Source organism: Gavia stellata, chromosome 19 (genome assembly GCF_030936135.1).
Source record: "Gavia stellata isolate bGavSte3 chromosome 19, bGavSte3.hap2, whole genome shotgun sequence".
Lineage (NCBI taxonomy): Eukaryota > Metazoa > Chordata > Aves > Gaviiformes > Gaviidae > Gavia > Gavia stellata.
The window spans coordinates 9,429,945-9,456,739 of NC_082612.1; the positions used below are offsets into that span (position 1 = coordinate 9,429,945).

Below are 26,795 nucleotides of genomic sequence, written 5' to 3' on the forward strand. Positions count from 1 at the left end.
AGCGCTAGGCGCAGCCATGTCCGTGGTTGGCATTGATCTCGGCTTCCTCAACTGCTACATCGGAGTCGCGCGGAGCGGCGGTATCGAGACCATCGCCAATGAGTACAGCGACCGCTGCACCCCGTGAGTACCGGCGCTCCCGGGCTACCCGCTGCCGGGCCGCTCGCCACCCACAGCTCTCCCCCACACTCCCTCCCCCGGCACTCTTCCCCCTCGTCGCCGCACCGGCGAGCCCAGCCGGCCTCCTTTCCTTCTTCTCCCCCCGCCCGGCGTGCTGGGTTCCCCGAGGCGGCCGGGCGCTGTGGGGCGGGTGGAGTCGCGTGCGTCCCCGTAGGGCCTTGTCCTCTCCGCGGCCCGTGGGCGCTCCTCGCGTGGCTCTAACGCCCCGGTCCGGCGCCGGTTGCTTCCTCGGCTCCCTCAGCGGGAGAGGAGCGGGGTAGCGGGGTTCGGCCGGCCGGCGCCGAGACCCCGTCAGTGGCCGAGGCCTCGCGATCGTTCGGCAGCCGTGTGCCGGGCGAGGGCCCCTTTCTGGGTAACAGGAGAAATGTTTTAAGTAGGTGCCGAAACGCGTGTGTCGGGGCAGGAGGCTGTCCGAGAAACGCTCGCCTCCCCCCGGCTTCTGACTCTTCCGTGTCCTTGAAATACCGCGCTGTGCTGCTTGTGCCACACGGCTCTTGAGGCACAGCGGATTTATTACGGGTTTTTTGTCCTTGTGAGACTTTCGCTTCGTAGCAAAGATCTCGGTTAAGTGCATGTGTTCCCCCAACTCTGGCACGGGTGTCAGGGCTTGAAGCGTTTTCATTAACAATTTTATGATGGAGTGGTGGCGAGACTGGGGAGGAGTAGGAGGACGTTGATTCACCAGGGAAACAGGGAAGTGGCGCGATGAGTTCCCTCTCCTTAAACCTGTTCTTACTTGCACCGCGCTGCATCTGCTGGCCGTGGAATACCGAGGTCTTGCAAGAGGGAGGGGGGGGCAGCGGGCAACGGCCGTGATGATGGGATACGCAAGAGTAGGTGGAGATTTTTCTCCTCTGTTTCTATGGGATACGTCTAGGATCTTTAGAGCTCCATCTGTGCATAATTTTCAAGAAGGATTCAGGAATTCGTATAATACTCATAAAAATCGGGTTTTGGATGGTGCTTCCTTTTTTATAAAAGGAATTTGTAGCCAACAGCAGAAAGCTGTTTCTGAGATGTGAGGTCATAGTAACTTTAGTGTTGCTGCCTTTTTGATCTCAGGGAAATGTAGGGTTTGTTTTGCTTTCTAAAAAGTTTTTTTAAAAGTACAAAGAAGTTGAGTGCTAAAACACATACTGTCCATATTAATGGGAATAATCTTTAAAATTTTTTACTGCTTGGAAGAATATAGTTCTTGCATTAACTTCCAAGAAGGCATTATCCTTGTGCACATCTTATGAGAACTGAAATTCTGGGACCTTGCAAATTCTGTGTGAGGAACCCCCTAAAATTGTTGCCCAAAGAATCCTCAGGCAGCTGCAGTTTCCTTCCCCCTTATGATGAAGAGCATTTCCAATTCGTAGCTGTTCTTGGAGTGCCTTCTTTGCAGGTAGGCCTCATGTAGGTTTCTGTGCATTTTTCATATTTTTCATATTAATATCCAAGTAACTGTGCTTTCAAGACATCTATGAAGGGGTTTTAAAACACAGTTAGCAAGATAGCATCTGGAGTGCACATATACTTAAAGGCAGTAGTTATCTCACTTAAAGTGACATTTTTCCATGCTTTTTTCTTCTCTTTTTCCAAAATGTAATGTAGGAGAACATGAGGAACTTCCTTTCTAATGCTATTGTCTTCAGTTAAACCAAAAAAGTAAATAGAAATATATCAGGTTTATTACTGTTATGGAACTTTATCATGGTAACTAAACCATAATTGGAACAGAATTTGAGTGATGCAGGCAGATCGCACTCTTAAATCGTCAAAACTTTTCTGCTTATTATGCGTAGCAACACAGTAAATGAACTCTTTATTTGTATGTTCCTATAGAGGCACTTACGTCATTTAAATACTTGAAGTTAGCTAATAGTTAACATTGATTGGATATCTCCCAATGTGTCTGTTTAGTGCGGTATAAAAATACCTAAACTAGCTCTGGACAAGCTAGTACACTTTTCATGCACAGTGTGTTGTTATTAAGACACGTGAAGATACTGGGTTAGGTCCTAAAGATAGGACAGTCCTGGCTGTGCTCTACAGGGCTAATTGCTCTTTCTGGGCAAGGCTAATTAGTGCAGCCAGCTTCCAGTTTTGGAGCTGGTTCAGATATCTGTCCAATACTGCTGTGAACAGTACAGCGTTACTGTAAGTATACTTCAGTGCTACAGACAAAAGCAGCATAGACTTACAGAAGATATGTATTATCACAATTTAATACAGCACTCAAGTCATAAATCCAGCTTCCCAGTTGGTAAAACATTCAGGTGATCCTTTATTAACATTGTTTGCCTAAAACCTACATCCTGTAATATAAGGAAGGCATGGGATTGTTAATATTTGTAAAATGTGTATCATATTTGAAGCTTTAGCACAAGTATTTTAGAAAGAAAGGAAAAAGATTCTGCCATTAAGCCATCCATTTCAGTAGAACTTGTACTTTTTAAGGCTTTTGGCCTTAGTGTCTCTTTGGATGTTAACTGACACTTGGCTTTTCTGAACTGGGAGCTCCAGCAAGTCTGTTGTACACGTTTCTAGCATGCTGGGCACGTTAAACTCATGGCAAATGGCCCTTTCAACTGCTGTGCCTCACCACTGTGGTTTTGTGGAAAAAGTTGATTGTTGATAGCTCATAATTTTTTAGTAACTTTTTTCAGATCATGTGTAATTAATGTAATCGCCAACTCTATTTAAAATTATGAGGTAGCATCTTCTTCAAAACAATGCATGGAGAGAGAGGATTGAAATGTCCTTCTGGTGAAGAGAGTTGCTGCCTTCAGAGAAGTCTCTCTCTGTACGTTCAAAAGCTCACTTGAAAGCAGGCTGAGGGTGGTGGTGGGGGAGACAGTTCAATTGTAGTGCTTGTATTCTTATGGTGGATGTGATTCCTAAAGGACTGTCTTGGATACAGCTGAAGTGTTCGAAGCCAAAGGGAGCACATTTTATTTCTTGACATCTCCACTTCCCAGCCAAGGGAGGGAGAAACCATCCACCCCCTTGTGCTGGAATGGAGTGACTGAAGTAAACCGTTGCAGGCACTCTGGTGGGCTAAGGAGTTTCTGACTTGATGCTTCATGCTGTGCATGGGGGTATTTGCAGGTAATGCTGTCTGTCAACAGAGTCAAATTCCTACACTGGAAAGGTGCGATATAATAGCATTAGCATGTTATTATCTGTTAAATAAATGTCTTGTAAACTATTTGCACCTTTTCTAAATTGCTATTTTATCTGACTTTTCTTAATTATTACAAAGTATAATTTGGAACTGTAGTGTTAAGCAACATTAAAAATTGTAAAAGCTTTTTGCAAAAGCTGAACTACATATTTGAAAATGTAGGGCAATGCATTGTCTGTTTGCAGCAGTTAAATCTGGAGAAGGTTTTGCATGTTTAGTGTGCTGTTACAGCAGAAGAGGTTGCTAGATAATACTATCAAATTACATACAGTGCCCTCATTTTAGTGATGATGGAGAGGAGGCAGGAAGCGATCTACTATAGTGACCTTTACGCGTTCATTAAACAATTGAATTTGAACTGTATGAGATCTGGGTTGTATCTGTTATTTACTACTGAATGGTTTCAGCCAGATCAGTTGCCTGTTGGGGAAAGTTGTATGTCAAATCTGTAAAGCGAAGGTGTGGCGATAGTAACTTCCAAGAAGAAAAAATGTTTTTTCAAAGGTAATAGTAAGGTGGCTGGATGGTGGCTGGGGACATGGGGCAGCCTTTGCTGGAGCCAGAGGTGAGGCAGAGAGGGGTGCTCAGTGGTGACCTGAGCAGAAGCAAGCTGGAAGGGGCCATGGACTGCTCTAGACCTTCCCAAGCCCTTGGTGGCTGAGAGCTGTTCGCGGACATCTCCCCTTTTGCCTGTTTGCGGTATGTATCTGGTAGCCCTCAGTCATGGGAAGCGCTCAGCAGTCTCTAAACTGGGCTGTTCAGCTACCTTGGGCTTAGGTGGTTTCTTTTTTATTGTTATCTTATAATTATTGTTGCTAATGGCTCTTAGAGCATGAACGTGGTACTATGAGAATTTAGGGTTGCTGAGTCAAGAAAACCTGAGTGGTAAAGTTCAGGTTTTTGAAACTAAATGCTAAATGTCACAGGCTTCTTTGGTTATAAGTTGTGACCCAAAAGTAGCTGTTAATTCCTTTGCTTCATGATGAGATCTGTAGAACACATAAGCTTTTGAAGAATTCCTTAAATACAATTATAATGAAGACATTTGCAGTTGCTTGCAGTTCCCAAACTAATGTGCAAAGAACAAAATAACTAGAATTCCACTGCAAGTTCTGGTGCTTCACACAATAATGCTGTCAAATAGCACATCCATGTTCTGCTACTTTAATTTTTGTGGGTGTTTTAAAGTACTGTGGAAATACTTTATGATGTTTTCTTTTAAAGCTGAATTCCTTTTTTTTCTGTTTTTACTTAGAGCATGTATATCTTTAGGATCCAAGACCCGGGCCATTGGGAATGCAGCAAAAAGCCAGGTAAACAGATCAAAAACTCTCATATTACAATAAGTGTACATTTCACAATAATCGTTACTGCTTCAACACTGTATGCCCTGTATTAAAATTGAAACAGTATTTCTGCATTGTTTTGTCATTCAGAGTAAAAAATGGGAAGAAACAGAAAACCTTGTTTCTTTCCCAGTAAAAGATTTTTTTTTCTTGCTTACTCATGACAGCAAGAATAGAGTTCATAATTAAATCTCCATTGTGGGTAGGGAGGAATACTGTGCTTATGTTTTAGAAAAGTTGAAACTGAAGTTGAACAATGGAAGTTTGGTATAGATACTGATTGTTGCTTATAATGTGAAATCAAGGCATCTTAGTAATTCACTGTCTCAATTTGGAAACTTGAACAGAAGTAAAATTTCTCTAATCCTCTGTAAATTCACTTGCAAACTAGGAAAACCTTCCTTTGGAAGGATAATAAGTAAAAAAAATATAATAGCCAGTGTGAATCTACAAATTCAAAATAGATTGGGTCTTACCCTCTTTTTTTGCATTCATGCATCATGTTAGCATGCTGAGGATTTCTTTCCCTTCAGTGTAGACTGTAGGTAACTGGAAATTTGCCCGGTGGCTATAAAGGTAATGGAGCCCACCAGTAGTACCATGAGCAGTCAGTACAGGCAGAGGCTGTATCACTTCCATTCTGAGAAACTTTACACTTTTTATCTAAGCTCCACCCCTGAACTTTGCTGGTGGGAAGGTGTCCCGTCAGTACTCTTCCCAGCTATTAAGTTAGCTATTTAGACTAGTAAACTAGCCTAGTTTATCTTGGAGAAGATCACTGTGGAGTAATTTCTTTTTATAGCTTAAATATTACATTTTTTAGGATTTGTTGGTTCTGGTCCTTTCTTTACTTAAAAGTCTGTCCTTAAAGTAATTAGGTTGAAACACTGATGAGAGAGTAGGTGTGGGGAGGCTTTATGTCCAGATGGGATCTGAATTATAGGAGAACTTTAAAGGAAGTGAAATGTGTTAATTTGTTGAGGCTTCATTTAAGGTAGTAATAGTAGTAGCAATGTCATTTGTTCCTGCAGACAGCCATTGCAACAATATGGAATATGATCTCAAACATTGCATACTGTATCAGAAAGCTCCTCTAAAATAAAAAGTACAGTGAAAATTGGCAGCAAGCTAATGGATATTAAAGAGGGAAGTAAATTTGAAACTTTTTAATGGAAACCATAGATTAAAAAAATAGATGCTTATTTCTCTCCCCCCACCCTTTCCTTTCCAGTAAATGTGTGGGGCTTGTCATGGGTCTTCAGTATGTGCATTAAGCCCAGCATAACAGGAGTTCCTTTCTGGATGGTCTTCTATAGTCTGTATGTCACGGGTAATTAAAAATAATATCTCTTTTCCACAGATTGTCACAAATGTAAAAAATACATTACATGGCTTCAAAAAACTGCATGGAAGAGCATTTGAAGATCCTTACATACAAGCTGAAAGGTCCAAACTTCCCTATGAACTTCAGAAGATGCCGAATGGCTCTGTAGGAGTAAAGGTGAGTTAGAGCTTTGTGCAGAATGTCATTAGTGGTAGAGATGAGCGCTTTGGACCTTTGTCACTTAACTTCCTACTTGAATTGACTTATATTTTCCTTAAGAAAACTCTGGATATATTCTTACTCATTTTGAAAAGAAATGTCAGGTGATAACCAGTACAATAACACCTTTTATTTTTCACAGAGCCTGCCTTAGCATTGTTTCGCTATGTTTCACATTTCTCCTTGTAATTCGTTCACTTCTTTAAATGTTCAGGAAGATCTAGAGTACTTGCTCTGTATTACATACTCATGTTTTCTAGTAATAAAGTAGCATAAAAAAGGTATTGTATTGTTTCCTGTACAGGTATGCTATAAAATGTTAATAGCTCTCATCCCAGAAAAAGTTAAGTTCATTTCATTCACCTTCAGTAAAATTGACTGTGTAATAAATCTGCTGTTACCAAGAGATGAAGAATATTTTATTCCCTGGAGTAACACCTGCTCAAGTACTGTACTTTCTCAGAGATGTCCATTGAGGTTTCTCATCAACTGTATTAGCTTTCTGTAGTCACATTAGTAGCTTTTCGCCTTACGTTACTAGATTTACCTTCAAATACGTATAATTACAGTGTATGATTATTAGTCGCATCTGAGTTCAGGTCTTGCAGACATGCAGAGACCAAGTTTCAGGAAAACAAGATAACCCTCTGAAGATGTGATCCGAGCAAGTTATTTTTAATTTGCTTCCAAACTAAATGGGTGGAAACTGCTCTTAAAGTTCAGGCTTTCTGGTTTCAGTCTCTGAATGTGTCTATCTTCTAGCATTTTAATTTGGAACAGGAATGTGCTTCTGAACCAAGTCTCCCAATCATCCCCACTTGGTGCACTTTGAGTTGCTTTCTGGCAGGGCTTTATACCACGCAAAGTGAGTTTCTTTTGTTCTATATACCTGCTCATATCATACTAATTGCCAGTGTAAATATAGCTGCTGCTCATCTTTCTGGGTTTCCCTGCACAGGAGTGTTTGGGATTGCTACAGAGACGGCAGCCTGTCAGGAATTCAGGATGGAGAACCTCACCTGAAGGCCGAAGACTCAGATGTTTTTCCTGAGCAGGGCAGGACTGTTAGAATTGCCTCATTTGCCCCTTCCCAGACTTATGTGCTTGAGTGACCCTTGCAGGAAGCAAATGTTCCTTGGGTTTGCTCCAAAACTCTTGTCTTTAGTTCATGTTAGGACGGAAGTGATTCTGTATTCATTATGCGTAGCTACAAAATACTGTAGCTTTGTAAATAGCCAGTGGAGATAATGCAGGTGTTAAGGTTTCCCCCAAAATAATTTTCAGCTGAACTGAACTGTTATGATTTGTTGTAGGTGGCACAAATCCATAGCATCAGTTGATATGGAGAGTTATTTGTGTTCAGAGTCTGGTGGTAAACTTGGGTCTCATTGCTCAAAATGGCAAAAAATGTCCCAAGTCGCACATCTTGGAGAAAAGTTTAGATGATTTATCACAGAATTGCAATTCTCTGTTTCAGGTGAGATACCTAGATGAAGAGAGACTGTTTGCAGTTGAACAGATAACAGGAATGTTATTGGCCAAACTTAAAGAGACTTCAGAAAGTGCTTTGAAGAAACCAGTGGCAGACTGCGTGATTTCAGTAAGTTGTAATACATTTATTGCAATTTTTTCTATAGATAACTTAGTAAGCTAGTACCATTTATGCCATGGTGCAATGGTAAGAGATACAAGTAATAGATAGAAATCGCATCCCCCAAAAATGGAAAATTTGTTAAATTGAGAGTGTTTTCAGAAAGAACATACTTCTTAGCTGATCCGTACTGGCTAACTCCAAGTGCTACGTATAGTTATCCTGATTACTGTAGTTCCTGTTATAAATGGGAACTGTCCTCTGTGTAAGCATATCTTCCTCAGTTCCAAAGAACCTTCCCAAATTCATGTTAAATTTCTTCGTTATTACGTAGTTGAACGCTGTTGGGTTGTAGTGTAGTTGAGAGTTGCCTGAACTTTAGGGCTCTGAGGGTCATACTGGCAATTCAAGAAGCCCAAACTACCTGCATTTGTTTGAAAAGGTCTTTTTATTTGGTTGGTTTACTTGCATTGAGTTGGTTTATTTTAGCTAGTGTCCTCACCTATGGCGGGTGAGGGGGCGGGGGGAGCTTGAAGACAAGAGGTTTTGTTCCTGATATGAAGCCCTAAATGTCGTCTTCTCGCATTGTTTTTGTTTACTGCTTCACTTCTGCTCTTGCTCTGGTGAGAAGTCTGGGCATGAAGTATTGGGGTTATCCCTTCTCTGTCAGACAGAGACATGGGAACTGGAAAGCTGTATACTTTAGCTGTTAGAAATTTGCTTTGATCTTTTTCCTTGCTTCCGTATGGTATACGAAGACACTTTGAGAGAATACCTCCCACACAACCAAGGATCCTTGGTAATCACAGAATCACTAAGGTTGGAAAAGACCTGTAAGATCATCAAGTCCAACCTAAAAAAAAAAAAAAAAAACCCAACCAAACAAAAAAAACCCCACAACACACCAAAAACCAACCCACCCAACACCACACAGCACCATGCCCATCAAGCCACAATGGTAGCTAACCAAAATAAACTATGAATGTAGTTCTATGTCTTAAGCTTGACTGAAGTTGAAGATATGGCAACTGATTGCAGCCAGTTTCTAAATGGGCTCTGATTGTGCTTTGGCTACTTCTGGTGGAACTGAGTGTTGTAGTGCACTGTAAGCTGGCACTGTGGTAGAGGTGATAACTGAAAAATGGATACAGATTCAGTTGTAACACAAAGTTTAGTTCCAGCACCACTGTAGTACCGCTGTAGTACTTATGCAGTAACTTACTTCAGGGCTATGCATCCATATTTATTGTGTTGACTTTGTGCAGCACAAAATGTTTTCAGAAACTGGTAATGCTTTTAAGATCAAAGACTCATCAGAAGAATCTGGGAAAACGTTTTCGGGTTTTTTGGGTGCTTAAATCTACTTTGTTTAAAACAACTTTGGATGTCCCTTCATTTTTGTGATATTTTGAAATTTTAATTAAATTATGCACTAAAATTAATTACCTAGCTGTTTTATTCAGACTGCCTTATTAATCTGAGGTTAGCTTATAACAGTTTCTTGTGGTATTGAAATTTATAGGGTTGCATAATGGGTAAGTCTGACTTCTTTAAATTAAAGTCCATATTTCATAATATCCTGTGCAATTATTTTTTGGAAACAGGTACCCAGTTTCTTCACTGATGCTGAGAGAAGGTCTGTAATGGCAGCTGCACAGATCGCAGGATTAAATTGTCTGAAGCTGATGAATGAAACTACAGCAGGTAAAGGGCAGCAACACTTATTGGTTTTCTTACCCATTCAGGCTATTGAATCTGTGAGGGTGATGACATACTCCTGTTACACAATTAGGAGCTTGGGGGGGAAAAAAAAAGCTATGCAGGCTAGTACTGCTCAATCCAGCTTGGGAACTGGAAACACAACAACTATTTTGGTGGGGTGGTGTTCAGCACTTAAGAGACATAATGAGAGCTGGGGTTTGCTAACCTGAATACCGTGCCACTTGAAAATAGCTACTCTGCTTCTGAAGTAAAGCTGGTGTCTGTGCTTATCTCTCTGCTGTACCATGGCACTACAGCAGCTGTATCAGTAAGGCCTGAGCTGGCTTCCAAATCTCTGAATGATCCAGCTGGGTTGTGCACCTGACCTAAATTCTCCATTGCTATATTAAATAATAGTATAGCATGATATTATCAAATGTACCCTGCATCTGTCTGAAAGATTACAGTAAAAACATTATTTAACCTAGGTGTGTATTGGGGTCTTCTAATTTTTGTTCCAGTTTGCTGGAAGATGGGTCTGCTGGAGTGAAAATAAATCTCATGGAAGTATTAAATACTTTTTCATGATAAGCTATAATATTTATTTGAAGTGAAGAGCATTGAGAGGCAATTGTAAAATGTGTAATCCAAAGATTTTTCTTTTTTAACTACTTAATATGTATGCTTTAAAAGCTGCTTCTACACAAACTGCATTTTTACGGAGTTTTTTCTGAAAGCAGACTTGCTGATCATACTTACAAACAATTTTAACTGTATGACTTTTCAAAATACTCAAATCAAGCCAAGCATAAGTCTGGGGCATAATGACAGGTTAAACTTGTGGCAGTGCTGTCAGTTGTAGCACAACTGTTGTTTCTATAAAGTGGTTTGATTACTGCCCTCCTCTGGTTTTGGCGATTTCTAGGCTAGAGTAGAGAAATACGTTACATTTCCTGGGAACTAAAGTTGGAGCCATTTAAACAAGTAAATTTTTTCCCTGATTTAAATTCTCTTTGCTTTTAGAAAGTCTCAACCAACTTTCCAAATGAGCGCTGGTGTTGAAATCTTAGATTGTATAAACTAGTCTTCTAAAACATTTTTTTTAATCTCTTGAGCATGCTTGGATTTTGCAAAGCTGAGCTAAAAATGCTGAAAGTAAGGCATTTCAAAGGAGAGGTGTAGGCATGAGACTTATTCTGTGCAGTTGCACAAATGGCAATGTTAATTTGGCTACAAGCAGAACTGAAATACAAGGTGATGCTTTAGTAGTGTTAAACCTTCACTTGACATCTGTTTCCTCCCTTGACAGTGAAAAAATGTGTTTTCAACATGTTAACTTTCTTTGTGATGAGCTGCTCTTTATATGAACAGTAATTCTTAAACAGAAGCAAAAATAACCAATCTGATAAATCCTGGATCTAAAAATTTAAATTTCTGATTGCACATATGCTGCCGACTGTAAGTTAGTGCTTTGAAGGTGCAGAGCATGCAGTTGTTCTTGAAAAGAGATGTTAGGTTATACAGAATACTTAAATGTCAATTATATGAATGAACATGAGGTAATTTACTAGTAAAACTATAAATCGAACAGTAAGAAATTAAAATAAAGAACATGACAACTGATAATGGTCTAAAACTTGGGACCCCTTTGACCCTTATGTTCTATTTGAGCAGAGTAGTGGAGGTGTTCAGAAAGAGTAAACATAAGTAGTGTCTTTCTTTTGGTAGTGCTTTTAATGCTTGACAGTTGTACAGTTGTACACAGCTTTCCCTTAACTTCTGTGGGTTGGTGTTTTTCAGTTGCACTAGCCTATGGAATATACAAGCAAGATCTGCCAGCCTTGGAAGAGAAGCCAAGAAATGTGGTCTTTGTAGATATGGGGCATTCTGCATATCAGGTTTCAATCTGTGCTTTTAACAAGGGAAAACTGAAGGTAATAGTTTAAGTCATACAGTAAAATCCCATATTCCTGAAGTATTTCATTGAACTATACTCCAAATAGTGTTCTGTGGAAAGTTGATTTTTAAAAAAAAAAACACTAAATAAATATCTATAGCAAATATTTCTCAAATGCTGAATACCAAAATTTTCTGTTATTTTTCTTGGCCATTTCAGAAAATCCATTTTTATAAAGTGCAGAAATGAAGTATCCCAAAGTGTGTTTTGGAAAGTGCTTGACAATTAAGCGTACTGCACAGTTCTTGTGCCATGTTATATCACTGAAATATTTGCATATTCTGGTAGTCTCATAAGCATTGTAGTTGTGCAACTGACTTATCTATGGGGAAACTGTTGGAACTCCTTGAATTGCTCTCTGGTGATAGGTTTTTTTTCTGCCATCCGTGAAGGTTCAAAATCTCAGTTCACCAGGATGTGAAGTAAAACTGAACAGTCTTCACATCCTGGTTTGGAGATTTTTCTGTGAGCTCCTGATGGCTGAATGTTCTTGTAAATTTGTTTTTGGTAGCCAAATGTAGTCATCTGAAGTCATATGGAAGATGATAGCGATTTTTTTCTGTTTTGAGTAAATGACGCTATCCTAGTCTGCCTTTCTTTAGTGAGCTAGTGCACTGAGTAGGGGTTGCAGCATGGTAGAAAATAGCATGGTAGATGTGATAGTATTTTATTTGCGGAGAGCAGAAACTAAATAATTGAGGAGTGATCTTTTTAAGTTGTTCTGTCTGGCAACTGCATAGAAGATGGTGGGAAAACCACAAAGAATTTTCCCCGGACAAAATCTGTTTTTAAAGGTGTTAACTTAGAAAACTAGTGTCTGTATGAAAGCTATCCCTACATCTAAACAAACATTGTCTAAAAACTTTTAATCTTTGTTCTTTCACTTCTGTGCAGGTCTTGGCTACTACCTTTGACCCTTTCGTAGGTGGTAGGAATTTTGATGAGGCTTTGGTAGACTACTTTTCTGAAGAATTTAGGACAAAATACAAACTGAATGTAAAAGAAAACCCCCGAGCATTGCTACGATTGTATCAGGAATGTGAAAAACTGAAGAAGCTTATGAGTGCAAATGCTTCTGACCTTCCGCTCAATATTGAGTGCTTCATGAATGACCTTGATGTCTCCAGTAAGATGAACAGGTACTGTGCATTATTTTCACTGAAGTGCAGAGAAGTGGGGTCTCTAGGCTGTATTGTAATGTGAAACACTTTCCCTCTTCCTGCAGAGCTCAGTTTGAGCAATTGTGTGCTGCCCTTTTGTCCAGAGTGGAACCTCCTCTAAGAGCAGCCATGGATCAAGCTAGTAAGTAGGAGTTAGTTTAGGTACTACTTCTGGTTCAAGAAAGTAACTAGTAATGCAGTTATCCTAGATCTCTTTAATGATTATCTTTTTTAATATATTTTTGTATTTATTAGAATTGCAAAGCTAAGTACTGAAAAGTTAAATGTAAGTTCCATTCATATGCTTGCCATGTATGCATGATCCCATTCCTGCCTCATTTAGTGCACATATCACTCTGCAACCTTGGTTTATTGACCCTCATTCACCCTGTGTAATGGAAAAGGTTGGCACTCTGAAAGATTATTTTATTCAAAAAACACAGAACAACCAAACCAAAACCATGATGGGAAAAACTTACTGTTCTTTACTGCAGCTGTCTGGCCAGCCTGTTCCATATCTGATACATACATGTCCTCACTGACCTGAGAATTTAGCATTATATTCTTGAAATAAATTATCTGAAGCATGTGCAAATAACAATTTTTTTTTTTTTGCCTAATGGAGTATAAAGGAGAGAATTAGACTTTCACAGGAAAAGGTTTTACCCCCAATTCCAGCATCTTCAGCTAAAAGAAAGGGAAGAATTCTGCTTATCTTGTGACTTGGCTAGATGGCCTAATATGGGAAGTAAGAACCTGAATAACTGCTGAGCAGAGCTGTTGAAGGACTGATGGTTGAGATCACTTTATACACTTATCTTTATTTCAGAATGAAAAAGTTACCCTGCAAGCACAGTCTAATACTTATTATATATTTCTAGTTAAGTGTTTTGCTTTTCTTTATTGGCAACCAAAATTAAACCAAACATAAAATGAGGTATATTTGGGTTTCATTTTGTTCTTGTTTGGGGGGGTGAGGTATTGTCCAGTAGTGCGGGGCTGCCAAAGAAAACCCAATTACACACACCTGAGTTTGTGCACACCAGAAAGGGTATGCACATGGACAGTGCATTTTAGAGAACAGCTGTCCTCATTGATGCGTGGCTTCTGCATTTCCAAGGATTATGCAACTAAAAAACTTTGTAGCCTGCAGGAGGGACAAAGAGTTTGAATAGGACACATCATGACACATCTGGTTTTACAGATCTTTTTAGCCGTTGAATATATTCAGTGCTTGTCACAGTGCCTAGATAATAAGAAAACTCGTTATCTTTTTTATTTTTAGTTGTCCAAAGACAGCTTTTATGTCTTGATGGTAACTTAAGGCCATGCACTCTCTTCTAGAACTTCAGCGTGAAGATATCTACAGTATAGAAATAGTAGGTGGGGCTACTAGAATTCCAGCAGTGAAGGAACAAATCTCTAACTTTTTCTGTAAAGAGATAAGCACCACGCTAAATGCTGATGAAGCTGTTGCAAGAGGCTGTGCCTTGCAGGTATAGTTATTGAAATTAAACTTCAGTATCGCTTTTTTAACATCATGTACTAATGAAATACAACTAAACAAAAGCAAAAGGTACTGTAGCTGAAATAAGATGTAGAGTCTTAGTTGTTCTTTTGACAGTTGGTGACAGTGACCGTGTCAGAAATCATTGTGTTACATTTGGTAATTTGCTGCTGGGTCATGTTAGAAGGATGGTCTTGTTAGACACCTGTTAAATTTGATGACCCAAATTGCGCTGTTAAACTTCCATGTAGTCGTTTGGAAGCTTTGCTGGGTATCTTTACTGACAGTCACTGGGGAAGGAGTATCTGTTACTATTACTTTAATTTAGTTAAGGCTTTCAGTTCAATTAACTTTGTACTAAGCATAGGAAGTTTCTGTTAAAAATTCTGTGATAAGCAGGACCTCCATGTGACCGATATGAATTGTGGCCTTTTTGCATGTAGGTATTAATTATTGTACTTGCTATTTATTTGACTACATGGATATAATAAACTTTTGGTCTTTGTTTTCTAGTGTGCAATTCTTTCCCCAGCTTTTAAAGTGCGTGAATTTTCCATCACAGATGTTGTTCCGTATTCTGTAACGTTAAGATGGAAATCTTCTTATGAAGAAGGAACAGGGTGAGTTCTATGGTCCCTACTAAAAAGTGTTGTTTGTATATATAAAGAAAAATGTTGAGCTATGGGAAAGACCAGGCCTTGGGCTTGGAAGCTGTCATCCACTCAAACAGTTTTCTCTTTTTTTGTTACACCTTTTGATTTCTGATTATTGCTTACTAATTGGAAATACATTTAATTAAAAAAATGCTGGTGTGAAGTTGCTTAGTTTTTGAGAAGTATGACATAGAATGCATAGTCCAGCCTTGAGACCTACAGGCCTTCAGCCTGCAACTCTTGTCATAAACTGAGTTAAACTAAATTATTTAGCTGCTTGGTTAGCATGGCTGCTGATCATTAACATAAGTTGATTTTTATTATCTATTGTGTTATGCTCAGTGGTTTAACCTTACTTAATATTTTATTGCTTTAGGGAGTGTGAAGTCTTCAGTAAGAACCATGCTGCTCCATTCTCAAAAGTAATTACTTTTCACAAGAAAGAGCCTTTTGACCTGGAAGCTTACTATACCCATCCCCATGAAGTGCCTTATCCTGATTCCAGAATAGGTAAGGACATATGCCTAAAAACCCCATACCCAGTTCTTGTTGATAATGGGAAAAGTGGTTCTCCTTTTTTATTTTTTTTAAGATATGTTACTTCCATATTTCCTAGGTTATGTAAAAGTCTAGGTTCTTTAGAAAGGCTCAGCACAGTCTTGGTTTGGATGCAGTGATCAAACAGTATCGACATCTTCTTTTGGCAGTTCCTAAAAAGCTTACTTTATTCATTCTATCTGTTTTCACTTTTTCTGAATGCTTTAAAAGAAGTAGGTACAAAAAGTTTAGTGCTTTACTCCCTGGTTCTTTCAATCTCTGTAAAATGGATATGGATCTTAGGTGCTCATCAGCCAGGATTTTTCAAAGAAATTGGATCAGAGGACCTATGAGCACTAGACAGTTATCTGTCCAGACAGGTATCTGTCATGTCTCTTCTTCTGTTGATCTGAGAACATCCAATATAGGCATTTCCTGAACTTAAGCATCTGTAGTAGAGTCTGAAGTATTAGATGGTATGAGAAAGTTTCCTGGTAGCTAATACTACCTTACTTGCGGTTATTAGTAGACTCCTCAGGGTCTTTAAACTAAGTTATAATTTTATTTACCGATTTATGAATTGGATATAAACTTGGTGCTACCTATTTAGCTGTCTATGCAAGAAGTCTGGCGTCTTAGGAAAGAACATTCTCCTTTACATGTGCACAGTCTGTATCATGTACACTCAAATGTCCAGCAAGTTGCTAAATAAAGCATCAACCTCGCTGCTTCCAGAAGCCTTGATAAGCATTCTCCAAACTGTAGTGCATCCATGTTACCAAATTCAAACAGAATCTCTTATCTCTGTTAACATTTTATTTTTCAGTGAAAAGTTTGAGTTATGTGGATGAAAAAAAAAACATTTGAGGTGAATCAGAGTAATTTCTGTAGTGTGATGTTTAGAGAAGGCAACAGAGAAGTAGAACACCTAATAAAGTGTTATCTTGACTTTTTTATGAAATACAGATAAAGCAAAAACATCTTATTAATTATCAGTTAACTGATAATAATTGGGAACCAGGTTTTAGTTTATCTAGCTGCAGCTTACATTGTAGAACGGACAGCCAAGTAGGAAGTTTTCAAATAATCTAAGTTATGTGAAGTTACTATTTAAATTAACAACCTTCAAGGAATGTATTTTATTTCTTTTTTTTCCTCTTTCAATTTTTGGAACAACAATTAAAAAAAGTCTTCGTTTTTTCAAGGGCGTTTCACTATTCAAAATGTTGGTCCCCAACATGATGGCGACAATTCCAAAGTGAAGGTTAAAGTGCGTGTCAATATTCATGGCCTTTTCAGCGTGGCTAATGCTTCTATAATAGAGAAGCAGAACACAGAGGGGGATCACAATGACACACCTATGGACACTGAATCATCAAGTAAGAACCAAGGCAGAGATGATGAGCTGGTATGTAAACTTGTAAATACCTGCACTCCTTGTAATTCTGACAAGAGAGCCAATAATTAGAGATTAAATCATACTGTATAGCTTTTGACTATTACTGCTTCTCCACCCTTAAATTATTTCTTCAGTTATGTAACACATTTCTTCATGCTTGTTGTTGAAGTATTGGTGACGTGACACTAAGAAAGCAAAAAAAAAGTAAAAACAGCTTCTAAAGAAAAATAATTTTTTCATTGTTCTTTACTATCTCTCTGCTAGTCTTTAAGATATCTAGTGTTGCTATCAAATGGCAGCATATTTAATGAGATCTGTTGACAAATGAATTCTAAAGGTTTGGTTTTCCTCACGTACTACATTTTCATTGAGTAAAAAATACAGTATTTCTTTATATATGGAAAACTTGTTCTTCATAAACGTTTTTTGACTTTATGTACTTCAGTACTGGTAGTTCTTACAGACTGGCTTGTAAGCCCATAGGGGAGAATTACTGGAAATAAATGTGCAACAGCTTTTTCATTAATACTGAGAAATTAAAATGATCATTAATTAAAATTTGTTATTAATACTGAGAAAACAAAACTATGTTCTGTCATTGTAGTGCAAGGAGGATCAACTTACTTGATAGTGCACTGCATAGTGAAAGTAGATCACTGAAGTAGTGAGGTGCAGCTATTATATTTGACAATGTAGAGTTGAGGACGGCGTGCCAGGGAGCGCTTTGCAGCTGGGAACGGCACACCAGTGGTGGCTTTGGCAGCCTTTCTTTTGTGATTGTCCCCTTCTGTAGCTTGGGATTGTGGTTATATCACAGCTCACAGGGGAGAGAGATGATAGTGTAGAGAAAAAGAGGATAAAGGAGTGGGCAAGCTGCTGCCTGTCACTCCTGCTGTCTTTCTGAGGTTGCAAAGTGCTCAGCAGTGTCCGGTCTCACAGGTGGTCAGGCATACTGAGGAGGGTTTCCTTAGGGAGTAAGGTTGGACAGAAAGCAAACACTTGGTGGCTTTATTTAGAGGAAGGGGTGAATGCATTTCCTGTCATGACATTTTAAAATTTGTCCTTAGCAGCTTTTCCCACTTCAGTTGAATGTACTATAGGAATTAGAGCAAGAGGTTACACAATTAGCATTACATAATTGTAATATTATACTGCTTAAGCATTATACTGCTTTCCAGGAATTTGAGCATATTTGAAATGCCAAACATGATGCAATTCCTTGTGGACAAGCGCTCTGCATCTGACGTTTTCATACAAGTGAAAAACGGTTGAAAGTGGCATAGCTGGCATTTAGTGTAATAGGCGTGCTGTACATGGACAGTACTAAGATGAGTACACTGTGTTCAGTACAAGACTAACCACTTCCATCCTCAGGCTTTCAATCTGTAGTACTTCCATGCATCTAACACATCTTCTATTTTACAATGGTGCTTGTCAGCAATTAGCTTTCATTATTGAGGATGATACCCTCGACTCTGAGGAGGAGGTTGGTGGTATATATATGTATCTTCCCCCTCTAGCTTTTCTGTGTAGGTAAAACAGTTGCTTCCAGTTGTTGCCTTTTCTGTGTGAACAGTAAGAACAGTAAATGAGGATTTTTTCTGCTCTGAAGTGACAAAACTTAAATTTAGTAAAAGTAGCCTTCTTGTTTTCAACTTTAATCATTAAAAACTTGCTGAATCAATTAACGTAGCTAAATGCAACATATGTACCTGTGCTAGAGTTCAAAATCCTTAAATAACTTTTTCTTGTATTTCGCGGAACTGAAATTACTTTATTTTACGTGCATATGTAGTTTGTGAATCCAGGAATCTTCATTTCTTGTAATGGAAGTAATCTTAGATCTTTCAGACCTCTGCTACAGCTTGTTATTTATTGATGCTTTGGATGCCCAAGTATTGGAGTCATCCTGAAAACTTTAGACTTATCCATTACTATGTTACTAAGTTTTTTTGCAATGATGATGGGGAATTGTATTACTTAAACTAAATCAAGTGATCAGCACTAGAAATTAGTGATGTCTTTAAGATCCTTAAATTTAGAATAAGGCACAGATGAACTACGGATAAACTGAAGTGAAACTTTCTTAATTTTGGGTGGCAGGGAGGAAAGACAGTTGGTCATGTGCTCCAAGAGGCTACTACAGAAACTAATTTTTATGGTCCTATGAGGCAGATGCAGGTAGCAATTACAATGACTAAATTACTTCTTTGGATTACAAACTTTGAAGTTTAGGTGAAATATGATATGAGGTCAAAGTTCTGGCTGTTCCATAGAGAACCTATTGTTACTGCCTGTGGTGTTGGTGTGTTTCTAGAATGCTCTTTACATACATTTTATATGTATTTCTAATTTAAAATGAAGGGAGTATTCATAGGGCTTAGTGCAATTCTTTAGAAGGGGACAGACAGCAACATCATAATTATTTCAAGGGGGACAGGCAGAATAGAATTTCCATTTAATTTGAGAAAGATATGAATACAAGTACTATATGAAAATACCTGTTGGAACATGGTGAATCAAAGACTCTGAAGATTGATTCTTAAGTCCTTATAGTATCTGTGATCTACTGTAATTGATGTCAGTCTCAAATCGTACAGAAAATCTTTGCATTCAGTTATGTAACACTTTTTCTAGGATAAAATGCAGGTTGATCAAGATGAAGGTATTCAGAAGAGTCAAGCTGAACAACAGAACCAAGCAGATGAGGAAACTGAAAATGCAGGAACCGAAACAAAAGTTGGTATTCAGTATTACTCAGGAAATTTCATGTTGGTTCCTACGGGACTTGTTTTGCCCAATATTTTCAAAGTCATTGATCTTCCTAGTTGCAAACATGGGACTGTATTTAGAGGATTACAGATATATTGAAATGGTTAAGTTAGGAATCCTGCCTTAGCACTTTAATTTTCAACATAGTATATGATTAAGACTTTGAAGTAAGTTTCTGTTAACGTAGTTTTATAGTGAAGATGGAATCTAGGGGAACTTAGGAAACACTATGAAGAATATGCGGTGCCTTTTTAGCTTTTGAACATGTTTTCTCAACAGCTCTTGACATTATGTTGAAAGAAATAAAATTCCCCCAGTTCGGTTCAAAACTGAGGTAGTGGTGATTCTGAATAGCAGAGGAATAATTAGGTGCTTCATTTACATATGATTAATTTGTAGCTGTCATACTAGTTTCATTTGTCTCTCTTTTGTGAGCATAAATGTAGTAATATTTGTATTCTTGGAAGTTTTTCAATAGTGTAAATCTGTAAATCTTTTTATAGGCTGCTCCTGGAGACAAGCAAGATCATCCAGCCCAGCCAAAGGCTAAAGCAAAAGTTAAGAGTATTGACCTACCTATACAGGCAAGCCTCTACAGACAACTGGGACAGGATCTTATCAATTGCTATATAGAAAATGAGGTAAGCAGCATTAAACAGATGACCACTCAAATTAATGTCACTGTAAATAATTATCCAGAAAGTATTTGCAACCATAAACTTATTCTCTAATTCAGAATTCCTTGGGGGTTTGCCCTTAATTGTAAGGGGTTTTGTTTTGGTTGGGTTTTTCTGAGAAATGAATCAATTTTGCTAGACTTAACCACCCAGATGTCTGAGTTTGACCTATTAGCTTGTCATTATCTGAAGTATCAATTCCATTCTTAGGCAGGAAATGCCAAGGATTGCCAGTAAAGGCTGCACAGTATGTTACAGGAATGCTAATTGTTATGGACTGACCTGATGCTAGTCAGGACTAGCATTTCATGGGGTTTTGGTGCTTTACAGAAGCTGTTTCCTTAGTTATATCACATTTTTGCCCTTCAAGCCCTATATCAGCAGGGAAGTATTAGAACATGTAGAAAATCTGCCTTTCAGAAGATCCTTTCTAAACTTTCTAGGTATCATATCAATGGAGATCCCACCAGTGTAAGCTCCTCTCTGAAAGATGGTCAGTCTGAAGAATAAAATACGAAATAATTTCTGTAGAATGTTTCCTAGTGACTTTCAAACCAGAGTCAAGACTTGGCTTTACTTCTAGTCCTGTCAGTGGTGGTCAGATCACAATTGATATCTGATCTATTTATGTTGAAGCACTTGCCAGACAGCTTCCAAATACAAACTCATTTTTCCCCCGTTCCAGTTCTGCCTGCAGTGAAGATAACTTACACAAAGGTGAAAATTTTAATCAGTAATTGTGATTAGCAGGCTTCTACCAAGTTCTGTGGTACAGTTTCAAGAGAGTAATCATTAAGCTTGACACTTGAAATGCTTTTAGTTTTAAATAAGCTTTTCTCCACCCTAGGGAAAGATGATGATGCAAGACAAGCTTGAGAAAGAAAGAAATGATGCTAAGAATGCTGTTGAAGAATATGTGTATGACTTCAGAGACAAACTGTGTGGAGTCTTTGAGAAATTCATCACTGAAGAAGTAAGACTTGCCTATGTGTTTCAACTGTTGGAAAAAAATTCCTTTGTATTTCTAAGTTTTGAGTGTGGGTTATGTGGAGGCTGCAGGGGTCTCTTGGACTTGTTTCGGAATATGAAATGGATTAACTTTACAGAAGTGAAATTCAAACTACGCTTACACCAGACATTTGACATGCAAGCATGCAGAGTTCTGTTGCCTGAGAAGTTTCTCAGTGGCAAGGAAAGATTTGGGATGCAGGTGAAAAATAAAAATCCTATGGTGGAGGTAGGAAAGCAGGACAAATCACTGCGAGCTTCTAAATGGCATGAGTGGGTAGGAATAAAATGAAAATGAGCAGAAATGGAGTGTCTGTAGCTCTGTGTTTTATTGTTGAATTTTATTAACTTAAAAACATGATTCTTTCCCCACTTAAAAGTCCAAGTAAAGGTGATGAAGAAAGCTGTACACTGGGCATTTGCAAAAGCAGTATTGAAAGAACACTTGTCTTACAATAATTTCTCTGTAACAGCCATCTAAATAAAAGTGGCTGCTACACAAGCAACCAGTTGTTGAAACAACAGATGTCTAGCAGCAGTTTTAAGGTCTGCTCTCTGGATTACCTAGTCATCAACCCAGCAACGCAATACAGACACCCTTCCAGTATAAACTCAGGGGTGTGAGGCTGTCTTTCCCATACCAATTTCAAAACAATCTCTTAGATAAGTTAAGGGGATAGAAAAGATCTTTCTTTCTAAATAACTAAGGATAAAATCTTTGTTTATAGCCAGTAGAGTCCAATTAAAACAATTTTAACTTCAGTATATGTATAGTTTCCCAAATTTGTTGTCTTCTGTCCTGCTATCAGAGAACCTGAGAAGCGGAACTTCCCATGTGAAGATAATATGCAAGAATGTTATAAGAGATGCATGTGCTTTCTTACAAAAGCAATCCTGAAGCTAGGTAGCTCCCATAAACTTCAGCTGCAAATCAGATTAGTAGGGCTGTCCTGCCTCTCTTACTATTCTGTAAAGTCTTGGCTTTGAGGTCTGTTAATTACGGTTTTCCTTTACTATCACTTTGACTATTTTAAACTGATGAAACGGGGGGCGGGGGTGGTGCTGGGGGGAGAAGTCTATTTGTTGTGTTCCCCTCTGAACTAGAGTATCCCTAACTTGCTTCATAGGATTCAAACAAGCTGACCTTGATGTTGGAGGACACAGAAAACTGGCTTTATGAAGATGGAGAGGACCAGCCAAAACAAGTATACATGGATAAGCTTCAGGAATTAAGAGTAAGGTTTTAAGTTACTTTCTAGAAAGATCATGTGTGTGTTTGGGGGTGAGGGCATTTATATAAATACATAGGGCTAAGTAAGCAAAGCTCTTTTAATAAGGGGGGGGTGTGTGCATACCCATATGGGAGTATTGTAAATCTGTTAACTTTTAAGTATGGACATTCAGGTTGTATCTGGATGTAGTTTAGTTATGAAACGAACATAATATTTAGAACTAGAAATACAGTTTGTTTTAATGTCAGTTGTGCTCTTAATATGAAAACAGTGAAAATGAAGCAGGCTGTCATTAGTGATAATAAAATTAATTGCTATGGGAGTTTTCTGTCAGTCTTGTTATAATCTGAAAGAGGCTTTTGAGTAGTTTGACTGCTCTCCCAGGTATTCAGAGTTACATGCCAGAATAGGTGCTCTGGTTTTCCTTTTTTCAGTGGTCTATAGCTGTATCATAAAACTGAATTTTTGGTCTAATATCTAATGATAAAGGCTGAAGAGTGCTTTAATAGTAGTTTCCACTTTATCATTTGATTAGTAGTGACAAAAAAACCCTTAAATACTTCAGATTTCAATAATCTTACAGGAAAATGTGAATTCTGATGAATGACTAGCTACTCTGTTTGTAGTAAGTTTGTCTCTAGCTCTTGGGCTCCAACTGTGTTCTCTCAAGTCAGATTTCCTTTGGCAGGGGGTAACTGATGGAAACTGCAGTGTAGATCCTGGCAACTGCCTTCTTGCCTGGATACTAGTATTCGAGAGAAGGACAAAATAGACAATGGATAAAACTCTTTAAGTTTTCAGATGAACTAGTTTAAATTAAACCATCCATGTAAATCCTGTGTTGTTTCTCTTCCGAGTGCATTGTTCCAAGTGCTCTTTTTGCTGAAAATAACTGCAAAACACTAAGCTTAATAAGGACAGGCACTACTCCTGTATTTAAACTTCTGGGCTTTTTTTTTTGTTGTTGTTGGACTAACGCAAAACACAAAGATTAAGCTTTTGAATGGGTGAGAAAAGGAGTTAAAGACAAGCCTTCTTTCCAATGCCATGTTTTGTTCTTAGACCAGACTAAAGTAAACATGTATTTTGTCAAGATCTTTACGCTTATGTTTCCAGAAATTTGGACAACCTATTCAGGAAAGATACATGGAACACGAAGAGAGACCAAAAGTTTTAAATGAACTGGGAAAGAAGATTCAGCTCCTTATGAAAGCAGTAGAAGCATACAAAAATAAGGTAGAAGCAAATTATTTAGGGAATGAACTATTATGGGTGTTTGAGTTTGGCTGTAGAGTTTCTTGTGTTTAAAAAGACATCCTATAGGATTACCTGTTAAGCTGCCTTAAAATGGATGTTGTACTTCTGCTCCTGAGAACTTCTAAAACTGTTCTGGATTGCTAGCAAAAACAGTTTCTTCATGAGAACACTAATAAAACGTGGTCACATTTTTTTTTTATGGTGACTTCTACCACTTGAAATGGATATCTTAAGCTTTGGCTGTTCCCATTGTTTCTATAACTTAAAAATTAAAATGTGGGGTTAGTTAATCAAACTACAGTAAAGCTCAGGTGCTTTTTTTCTTGCAACTTCATTACAAACGTGTGCTTCAGCAGTGTACACTTAAGACTGAAATCTCAAAAGTCTGGAAGTAATGTCCTGTCTGTCTTGTTCTACAGTCATTCTTCATACTAAATGCTTGTTAAAAACTATTTCTATCAGGCTGTAGCAATGTCATCCTATTTTATTATGTGTCCATGAAATTCTTAATGGGGTGAGAAGCATATATTAATTGACGATCTAAATGTCTCTCTCCTTAGGATGAAAAATACGATCACCTGGATCCTGCTGAGATGGAAAAAGTTGAAAAATACATTAGTGAGGCTATGAATTGGCTGAACAGCAAAATGAATGCCCAGAACAAACTAAGTCTAACTCAGGATCCAGTTGTCAAAGTGGCAGAAATACTGACAAAATCTAAGGTAAAAAAAAGAATATCATTGAACTCGTTGGCATTCTAATAAGTTTTTTTCTTTTAATGAGATTTTGGCCTTTGTATTGAGCCAGAATATTACATCTACAGAGATTTAAAGCTGTTAAAAGACCCGTACAGAGGGAGCAGCAGTTTTATCTGTCTTTAATTCTGGCTCTTGATTTACAGCAGTACTTCTGCAGAAGGATTTTTAAAATACCCTGAGTTACAGCACCAGGCTTGCTAGAAAATGGATTACCGTACAGGCTTTTAACAGATCGGAAGCTCTTTAGCTAGTGAAAGGTTTTATTTTAAGTTTCTAGACTTGATAGAATTGAAAAGTCTAGTCCTTGAAAATTAAATTCCGGGTGATTATGAACCAGAAACAAATTTGAGACATTCTCGTTTAATGCAGTTACTGTGCCACCAAATGAACTTGCTCTTTCACTTCTGTTACAACTAGGAATTGGATAGCTTCTGTAATCCCATTATATACAAGCCCAAACCGAAGATAGAACCTCCCAATGATGGGCAGTCGAAAGCTAATGGTGAACACAATGGACCAGTGAACGGACAGAGTGGTACTGAAACAAAACCTGAACCAGCGAAGGACAATTCTCAGCAGACCAAACCACCTGGAGAAATGGAAGTGGACTAAATCTTGCATTTCTTTTACTTAATTAAAATAGTGCAAGTAACCACAGGGTCCATTCTTTTTGTCTGGTACACACCTCAGATGTTCAGTTATTCTTAGTCAACCTTCTGTCATTTGTTGCTGAGTAGTTTTGGAAGTGTTTTATATTAAGTACAACTCTGATGTTCGTTTCCACTGATGCTGCTTATGTGGAGCTTTAGCCAAATGTAGATTGTATAAGTCAGTTTAAGCTTTCCCAATATATTTTATATCAAACATACAGAATTGATATATAAATGGCAACAATCTACCTTATTTAAAGCTTTTATTGTGGATAAACCTCAGCTCCTTTATTCAGGAAAGGATACTGTATTGCACTACTGATGCTTGAGTGTAGATCTAATTGCATCTTTATTTTGGAAAAATATTGGAATTGAAGTGGCAAAACGTGTCACTTGAAGCACTGACCTTTTCTAGTTATTGTATTGTTATAATTTAAATATTAAAATAGAGGTTAGTTGGCATACTAGTCCATCTTGTTGATGTACCATGAGAATTGTATGGTCTCTTTCATATAAACAGAGTAATACAAGCTTAAATGTTTTTTAGATTCCCATACCACTAACAACCTTAGTTACCAAATGCTAGCATAATGGCTCTGCCATGTGCTGAAATTAAGTGAATGGTCTCAGTGCCCATCGCTGTACATAACGTACTGTGCTTAGATAGGATGATGCTAACAATAGTAGTATGAAGGGGTAGAATATACAAGGACTGTTGCATAGCTTTCCCTTGAAAATGTCTTATTGCACATGTTACTATTCCCACTTCTTTTGTTTTGAATGAAATCTACATCTTGATTGCATCTTGTGCTGGGGAGGAGAAACAACAGAAATTGCGCCGTGCGAGCTGGGTATTAGCACCCTGATTTTGAGGTTGTTTAAATGCCATTTGTTGCAAACTTGAAAGAAATACCGAGAGCTTATTTTAGCCTTGGTACACAGCACATAAACCTTTTGGTCAAGGATCTAAACAAAAGAGCTTACAAACTGGATATTACTGATGAACTTGCATAGCTTACCAATTATCTTTGGTCATTTAGTTCATCTAATGAAAGCGTCTATAATGTATTGCACAGTTGAGTCACTGTTTTCTTTGATACATCTTAGACATTGTCAAGGTCCAATGTATGTTTATATATTCTGAATGCTTCTGTCAGTCACCAAGGTACTGTAGCACTTGCTAAAACAAGTAAGTCACTTTGCTTTTGACTTAAACAACTCTTCTATTACCAGAACAGGAATGGGCTACTCTTAACTATGAAAAGTGGTTTCTTAATCAAGACAGCGTAAGAGACTGAGATTAGTTGCAGTATAACACTTCTGTGACTTCCATTCCTGCAGCATTTCTCCTGTACAAGCTTGTTGCTGTTGTAAACAAGTGAAGGGTCATGGTCTTGTTTTTGGCTTTGGCAGCCATTTTATCTCCAAGTGTGCCCTTCATGTTCTACCACTGTTCATGCTACAAAGAGTAGTCTGTGACCTAAGCTAGAGTTGGTAGAGATGAACTATACTCTCAAATACCTTCACAGAAAAAGGTAGCATCACTTACAGCTGTATATAAACCTGCTAAACTAGCTTAAGTGCTAGAATTGTATCTTCATGACTGACATCGAGTGAGATGCACATCTATTGCTCTACTGTTCCTCCTCTACACAATCAATTGGGGATGGTCTGGCACCTTGAGTTTACATATTT

General features: G+C 38.2%; 1 protein-coding gene across 6 annotated transcripts; it reads left to right on the forward strand.

The window, feature by feature from the left end:
• On the forward strand, positions 1-25,802 carry HSPA4L (heat shock protein family A (Hsp70) member 4 like). 6 transcript variants are annotated; one of them, XM_059826708.1, is made up of 19 exons: positions 1-123; positions 4,608-4,665; positions 6,059-6,199; positions 7,719-7,841; positions 9,437-9,536; positions 11,334-11,467; positions 12,385-12,629; positions 12,716-12,792; positions 13,995-14,146; positions 14,671-14,777; positions 15,187-15,320; positions 16,553-16,755; positions 19,384-19,489; positions 20,035-20,159; positions 21,043-21,168; positions 22,331-22,438; positions 23,552-23,671; positions 24,253-24,414; positions 24,868-25,802. In XM_059826708.1, the coding sequence occupies exons 1-19, from the start codon at positions 17-19 to the stop codon at positions 25,060-25,062; spliced, it is 2,523 nt and encodes an 840-aa protein (XP_059682691.1). In that variant the 5' UTR covers positions 1-16; the 3' UTR covers positions 25,063-25,802. The 6 variants fall into 6 exon arrangements, with proteins under 6 accessions (XP_059682691.1, XP_059682692.1, XP_059682690.1 ...); XM_059826709.1 differs by having other exon boundaries at positions 20,044-20,159; XM_059826707.1 differs by having other exon boundaries at positions 19,384-19,485; positions 20,022-20,159.
• Positions 25,803-26,795: the final 993 nt, after the last annotated feature.

Bases quoted from the DNA above. Each gene is read 5' to 3' on its own strand.
- HSPA4L (XM_059826706.1), top strand. From the start codon at position 4,483: ATGCTGTCAAATAGCACATCCATGTTCTGCTACTTTAATTTTTGTGGG. The intron at 7,842-9,436 runs GTAAGTTGTAAT...TTTTGGAAACAG, and splicing joins TGGCAGACTGCGTGATTTCA to GTACCCAGTTTCTTCACTGA. The intron at 12,630-12,715 runs GTACTGTGCATT...CTCTTCCTGCAG, and splicing joins GTCTCCAGTAAGATGAACAG to AGCTCAGTTTGAGCAATTGT.